Here is a 7,792-nt window from a genome sequence, read left to right as displayed (position 1 = left end):
ACGAATGCTCCTTCCTTTTATATCATTTGGTATGTGTGAAGTAGGCGCCTCCTACTCGATTGCCATGCAGCTTGCCGGTGAGAGAACGAATCGGGCGCGAATAAGAAATGACGTCAATTTCGACCAATCAGGACTGGGTATCTCTGTTTGGATAGGGGTTGAATTTTTTCAATTGTTCGATAGTTAGTTATATGATATATACTATTTTATTCAATGTGAAAAATTGTTATGGAAAAATTGCTTGTTATAAAATTGCCGTAATCGTTTGATGCAAAAATCTCATCAATCCATCATGAAATAAATGAGTAACAAGCGTTTGAAATTGGACATTTTTCATGATGCGATCGATTTTCATTTTTCAATTTGTACCCCAATATGTTCCCGAAAGACGTAATCCTACGTCAAAATATCTCATTTTCTTTCAAGCCGTAAACCAGTGTGGTTGTATGGCATCGTTTAACATCGCATCGTATCACATCATAAAAACAAAACAAGCAGCAACGGGGACGTGTGAACGTGACGAAGGAGGACAAGTTAAGGGAAAGGCAAAGTCCCACTCGAATCGTGCAGATCTGAAGTTTCTCGTTGGTCGCGTTCACTGATTGCTCCGCAAGAGTAACTAGGCCGAACGGATTGGTGCCGGAGCACCAGTATACCTAACAGCGATTATAGAGTTTCGGCCGTCGGAGTGCTCGAGTTGGCTTGCAAAGCTGCTCACGACAATCAAAATACGCATCAAGAACAGAGCAGCTTCGGTTCGGCGCTCATCAAGGCAACAACTAGTTTCAGCGAGTGGCAAACGCAATCGCAAAACGGCAGCAGGTAGAAGAAGGAAAAAGTTTGTTTATACAGACTGCTTTGGTGGCAAAAGCAGCCACCATAAACCACGGCGCTTTTCAGGGCCATTAAACCTTTCAAAACAGAGTTAACGAAATACAGTTCAATGCATTCTAAAATAATTTCCAAAATAATAATAAAACACAAAATAATATTTTCATAATTTGTTTGCCAGGATATGATGAGTATGTGAATTTGGCAGTTGTTCTGAGCTTATTGACTTTCCCGATTATTCAATTTTCACCAATTCTTAAATTGCTTCCAGATTGAAAGCATAGTGATTTACATTTATTTCGACATTTAGCTAATTGGACGGACATATTTAGTTGGACATTTTTGTAAACATAGAGTGCAGGGTCCAAATGATGACCCCACATTGAAGGTCGACACTGTACCACTGTCATCGCAAATGTTCAATTACAGGTTAAAATTACCTCCAATCCGATACTGAGTGGTGGTAATGCGACGTGCCATTGAATGTAATTTACTGTACAATATGTCACAAGCTGGATGAGAAGAAATTTTCCAACTATGAAAGCTGTGGCGAGTGTCAAACGCAATCGCTAAACAGGAAGGTTCAGCCGAACAAGATGGGGATATCGAGTGATAACGAAACAATAAACTCTTTAGATTGAAGATCATTTTGTGATCCTGAAAAGGACCCTTTTTAGCCTGCATGTGAATCCAACGAGCGAACAAATCGTAATGAGTGTATTTTTTTGCCATCGCTGCCTTTTAACGCTCATTCGTTCGTCTCGTTGGACTCGCCCCTTTAGCTGAGTCTGCCGATTTGTCTCTATCCTGTGAGTGTGTACCGCTAGAGTACAAAACGCGTGGACCCCAAAAAAAATCTCATTTTCTTTAACCCTTTCACGACCACGGGGACGCCGATGTCCCAAGCAAAAATCATGGATTAATTAAATATTCACGTAACCATTGTAAATTATTTTTTTATTTTAATATTTCGGAATGTACCTTTTTATTATTTTTACTGGCAATACATAATAGCGACCATAGGGACATATTTGTGCCATAAATTTAACAAAAAAAAAGGTAAAAGTTTTTTGAATTTTTAGTATAAATTATGTTTTTAGGGTGCCTATTGATTCATAACATATAGCTAAATTGATTTAATAAGGTACCGTAACCTTATGGTCCTGAAAGGGTTAAAGCCAGTGTGGTTGTATGGCATCGTTTAACATCGCATCGCATCACATCATAAAAACAAAACACTACACCAAAGGTTCTTTTCAGAACCACCAACATGTTCATAAAAAGTAAACAGTTCATTTTTCAGGTAGATAGGTAGGTATTCACGTAGGAGAACAAAATAAAACAATATATTTAAAATATTTATTTAACAAAAGCTGTCCCCTTTGTACAGTCCTACGTCACTCCGGTTATGTCCCCGACATTACCCACGCGTATTTTTCCAAATGGCGGGTACCCCATTTGTCGAAGAAGAAAAACGATATATAAAAAAAGGCCCGCTGAAAGGACCTATCCAGCGCATTATTTCTTATTCTTGGTTCTCGTCATTACACTACTTTACCTTTTTTTCTCTCTTCCGGTTCCCCTCTTCTTTTTGGCTCTCCTATCTTTTCTCTTATAATTTCTATAAATTAAATATTAAATTCTTTCCTTTTCAATTTCCCACTAACCTTTTATTTCTTATAACAATCTTTCTCTATCTTCTCTATTCGATTTCGATGCACTCTGGAACTATTAAAATTTACTTCTTCCGGCGCGCACTTCCTATTTCCTTGATGGTGGAAAGCCGTTAGCCGGCACTATTCTTTACCGAGCTTTTCTTTTTTTTTTTTCTTTTTGTGTGAGTTCATTTATGTTTTGCCTAGTTGGCAGCTCTGTTGAATGACAGATGGTTCAATGAAGCGTATTTCGCGGTGGGCATTTTTACCCAGGGCTCACACCGTTCACTATTGGGCCAACTGTTCACAAGCAACAGGCGGTGGGTATTTATGGCGATTTTTATTAAAACCTATCCGTTATGAATAAATATATTAGGCTGTCAAAAAAGTCCTGCGGTATTTTTTTTTTAATTTTCATTTGTTCATAAAATTAGTTACAATCATCTGTTTTAAGTCAAATATGCGCCGTTTTTTTCGATGACTTGTTCCCAACGAGATGCCAATTTCATAATACCCCTGTTATAGAAGCTCGCTTCCTTATTGGCAAAAAACTCGGATAGCCAATTTTCACATGCCTCTTTTGTGGCTAACTTCTGACTACCTAGCTCGTTCGCCATGGACAAAAACAGGTGGTAGTCACTTGGTGCAAGGTCCGGACTATACGGCGGATGCAAAAGAACCTCCCATCCGAGCTCCCGGAGCTTCTGGCGCGTCACCAAAGAAGTGTGTGGCCTGGCGTTGTCCTGATGGAAGACAATGCGGCCTCTGTTTATCAAAGATGGCCTCTTCTTCATAAGTGCTACCTTTAAGCGGTCCAGTTGTTGGCAGTACAGGTCCGAATTGAGCGTTTGGCCATAGGGAAGCAGCTCTGTTGAAGACCACCTAGATATAAGCAACCCATGATCTTCTGTCAAATAAATATTCACTTCTTGTTTGTCCGTTACTTACACTGCACGCGTTTTTCTTTCTCTCTGCTCCCATCAGGTTATGGGCCCAGAAACGCGTTTATAACGGAAAAGGAAAGTTCTAGAACAATTTTTCGAAAAATATAATCATGGCGACGTCGAACGGAGAAGGATCCGGAAATTCATCGAGAGTGCAAGCAGGAGCATCACAGCAGAACTACACACAGGGCCACCCAACCATCGAGCGGTTGGTCGGTCGGGAGAACTGGCGAACTTGGAAATTCGCAGTCAAAACCTATCTGGAAGTGGAAGATCTCTGGGACGTGGTGCAGCCAACTCCGAATGAAGACGGCACTTATCCGGATATAGACAAACGGAAAGATCGAATCGCAAGAGGTAAAATAATTTTATTCCTTGATCCGGTGAATTTCGTTCACGTCGAGGAAGTGAAAACCGCAGCGGAGGTGTGGAAAAAGTTAACAAATACTTTCGAGGATACTGGATTGACTCGCCAGTGGGGGCTGCTGCACAAACTCATCACGACGAATTTGGTAAGCTGTGGCTCAATGGAGGCCTATGTCAATCGGATGATTTCCACCGCCCACTAGCTGATCGGAATCGGGTTTCCCTTGGACGACAAATGGATCGGTATGCTGCTATTGGCAGGTTTACCGCAGGAGTATCGCCCTATGGTGATGGGACTGGAAAATTCTGGTATACAAATAACAGGAGATGTAATCAAAACCAAGTTGCTCCAGGAAACCAGTTTAGCAGAGCCTACTTGTACCGATTCGGCGTTCGTATTAAAGAAAAATTCGAAACACAAGCAAGAGAGGTACGTCAAAGAAACACAATCGAAAGGTAAAGGTCCACAGTGTCGTCGGTGTGAAAAATATGGCCACTTAGCAAGAAACTGTACTGCAAAGGAACCAGTACAGCGATCAGGCAAAAAAGAGGATGCTTTCTGTACGATGCTGTCTATGCGAAACGGCGTAGAAGATAACGATTGGTATTTTGATTCCGGTTCGGTAAAGCATTTTACTAGCGATGCTAACGAACATGCGTGAGGCGACGGGAAACATTCATACGGCCAATAAGAGTGTCATGAAGATTGTTGCGGAAGGATCAACGGAACTTCAGCCTACGTGTAACCCGAATGTCATTGAGGTGAAGAATGTAGAGTTAATCTCGGAACTGGCAGTAAACTTACTATCGGTTGGTAAGATAGTTGATCAAGGCCATGTTGTAACGTTCACCAGGACAGGTTGCAAAGTCGTCAATCCAATCGGTAAGGTCATCGCAACAGGAAGTCGTTCGGACGGTTTATTCAAGTTGAACCAAAAACCACGTATAGCGCTAGCTTGTACACCTCATGCATCGGCAGAGTTGTGGCACAAGCGCATGGGTCATTTGGCATCACAAAATCTAATAAAACTACGAAATGGCATGGTAGAAGGAGTCAAGTTCAATGGAACTGACACTGGCCAATGCAAAACCTGTGCCATTTGGAAGCAAACACGACTTCCATTCAATCATATTGGGTTCCGCGCTAATGAAGTGCTCCAATTAGTTCATTCGGATATCGTCGGGCCAATGGAAGAATACTCACTAGGAGGTTGTCGATATTGATTGACATTTATCGATGACAAGACAAGAAAAAATTTTGTTTACTTTTTGCGCACCAAGTCACAAGAAGAAGTGCTGCAACGATTCAAAGACTTCCAAAACATGGCTGAACGTCAGAGTGGGAATACATTGAAGGTGCTTAGAACGGACAACGGCTGGGAGTTCAAAAATTTCAATTTTGAGAACTATCTCAAGCAACTGGGAATCCGTCATCAGACCACAGTGGAATACACTCCAGAACAGAACGGGCTTGCGGAACGTGTCAACCGTACGATGATAGAACGAGCGAGGTGCATGCTGTATGAAGCGAAACTGTCAAAACCTTTTTGGGCAGAAGCAGTAGCGGCAGCTGTTTACCTAATTAATCGATCACCAAGGAACGGTATCGACACTACGCCAGAGGAAGCATGGACTGGTCGGAAACCAAACCTATCGCACATTCGGATGTTTGGTATGACCGTGATGTCACATGTGCCAAAGCAAAAGCGACGGAAGTGGGATCCGAGAGCTGACGAATGCATACTAACCGGTTACGACGAGGAGACGAAAGCATACCGCTTATACAATTTGCGGACAGGGCGAGTGTTCAAGAGTCGTGACGTGACATTCATCCACGAAGGCCAAATCGACCGTGAAGCAGCAGTCGGAATCATTACATCAAATCAAGAGCGACAATTAGTCAGATTGGACTTCAACGAGAACGTGTTTGACGAGCCGGTACCGGTCATCGAGAACAATTCCGATGAGGAAGAGCCAGTAGCAGATGATACCAACACGAGCGATCAATCGTTCGAAGATGCTGAGGATATCAATGCGGCACCTGCGCTCCTACCGCACCACTCTTCAAACCCGACAGAGGCGTTGAGGCGCAGCGGCCGGGAGCGCTTTCTCTCAGGCAAGTATAAAGATTTTAAAATTGTGAACAAAGGATTGCCGTCTCTAACATTTTCAGAAGACAAGCGAGCACAATCCGTACTACCAATTATCGATTCCGAAACCGATGCGTCCCCTTCGTGCTCATATCAAAGACCTGCTAGCGGCAATACGCAACAGTGGTTGATGCTCTGCGAAAGGGGGCGCTTACCCCAAGGCAAGTATACTAATAATCAAGATGAATGTTCCGATACTGGTGCGGACTTCCCACAGACGGTCCTGGATGATCCAATGACGCATCACGAGGCGTTATCACGAGACGATGCTGAGCATTGGAAACAGGCCATGGTGGACGAGTACGATGCCCTCATCTCTAATGGGACGTGGACACTTGCTGACTTGCCTAAGGGACGGAAGGCCATCAAATGTAAATGGGTATACAGGACCAAGCTGGACGAAAATGGCAACATCGACCGGTACAAAGCCAGGCTGGTCATAAAAGGATACTCGCAGAAAAAGGGGGTGGAATACGAGGAGACCTATTCTCCAGTCGTTCGATACAGTTCCCTGCGATACCTTTTCGCAATGGCTGCTCGTTGGAAACTACAGATCGACGAGATGGACGCCATAACAGCTTTCCTGCAAGGAGACCTCTCCGAGGAAATATACATGGAGCAACCTCCTTGCTTCATAGATGGAGGGAACAAAGTTTGTCGCCTCAACAAAGCTTTGTATGGACTCAAGTAATCCAGTCGAGTCTGGAACACGAAACTGGATGTTGCTCTCCGGAAATTCGGTCTTCAGTGTACCACATACGATCCTTGTGTGTATTATAGGATCGAAGATAACAAAATACTGTTCGTTGCAGTCTACGTGGATGACGTACTGATCTTCAGTAACTGCAGGCGATGGACGAACGAAATCAAATCAAAGCTAAACCGGGAATTCAAGATGAAGGATATTGGACCTGCCAAATACGCTCTGGGCATCCGGATCACCAGAACCGAAGCAGCGATTACTTTGGACCAGGAGTCCTATATCACAACGATTCTAGATCGATTTAAAATGTCCACCTGCAAACCCGTGACTTCTCCTATGAACGTAAGCGAGAAATTGACGAAGGAAATGTGTCCTTCAACAAAGGAAGAAGTGGAACGCATGAAAAATGTTCCGTACAAGGAAGCTGTTGGCTGCCTTATGTAGTTGCCCAAAGTATGCGACCAGACATTTGTTATGCGGTGAACGTTCTCAGCCGATTCAATGCCAACCCTGGTGAGCGACATTGGAATGCGGTGAAGCACTTGCTACGTTACCTAAATGGAACATCCAAATATCGCTTGGTATACCAGCAGAATAAGAAACCAATTATTGAAGGATTCTCCGATGCCGTTTGGGCGTCTGACCACGACGACCGGAAATCAACTACCGGATACGTATTCACCGCTCAAGGAGGAGCTATATCATGGAGCTGCAAACGACAACAAACCGTTGCTCTGTCCACTTGTGAAGCCGAGTACATGGCTTTATCGGCAGCTGTGCAAGAAGCCATATGGTGGAAGCGTTTAAGAGCATTGTTCGAGGAGGATCAAGCCATTGTTATTCATTGTGATAATCAGAGTGCAATCTCCGTGGCGAATAATGGTGGCTATCGACCGAGGACCAAACATATTGATATACGTCATCATTTCATCCGTGATTGTTGCGACAAAGGTGACATCATGGTGGAGTATATCAGCACTGATAAGCAGACTGCAGACGGTTTAACCAAAGCATTACCTCCTTCGAAGATAAAATTATGCCGCGAAGCAATGGGTTTACGAAATTCAATGGGTTGAGGAAGAGTTTTGAAGACCACCTAGATATAAGCAACCCATGATCTTCTGTCAAATAAATATTCACTTC

At 43.3% G+C, this 7,792-nt stretch overlaps 1 protein-coding gene across 1 annotated transcript; it reads left to right on the top strand.

Annotated features, from left to right (window-relative positions):
* The first annotated feature begins 7,104 nt into the window (after window positions 1-7,104).
* Window positions 7,105-7,725, top strand: LOC129766322 (uncharacterized). Its single transcript, XM_055766844.1, has one exon. The coding sequence runs from the start codon at window positions 7,105-7,107 to the stop codon at window positions 7,723-7,725; it is 621 nt and encodes a 206-aa protein (XP_055622819.1).
* The last annotated feature ends 67 nt before the right edge of the window (window positions 7,726-7,792 follow it).

Source organism: Toxorhynchites rutilus, chromosome 2, assembly GCF_029784135.1.
Source record: "Toxorhynchites rutilus septentrionalis strain SRP chromosome 2, ASM2978413v1, whole genome shotgun sequence".
NCBI classification, from domain to species: domain Eukaryota; kingdom Metazoa; phylum Arthropoda; class Insecta; order Diptera; family Culicidae; genus Toxorhynchites; species Toxorhynchites rutilus.
Note: the sequence above shows the minus strand (reverse complement) of the source record. Positions and strands in the feature narration are given on the sequence as shown.

Bases quoted from the DNA above. Each gene is read 5' to 3' on its own strand.
- LOC129766322 (XM_055766844.1), top strand. From the start codon at position 7,105: ATGCGACCAGACATTTGTTATGCGGTGAACGTTCTCAGCCGATTCAAT.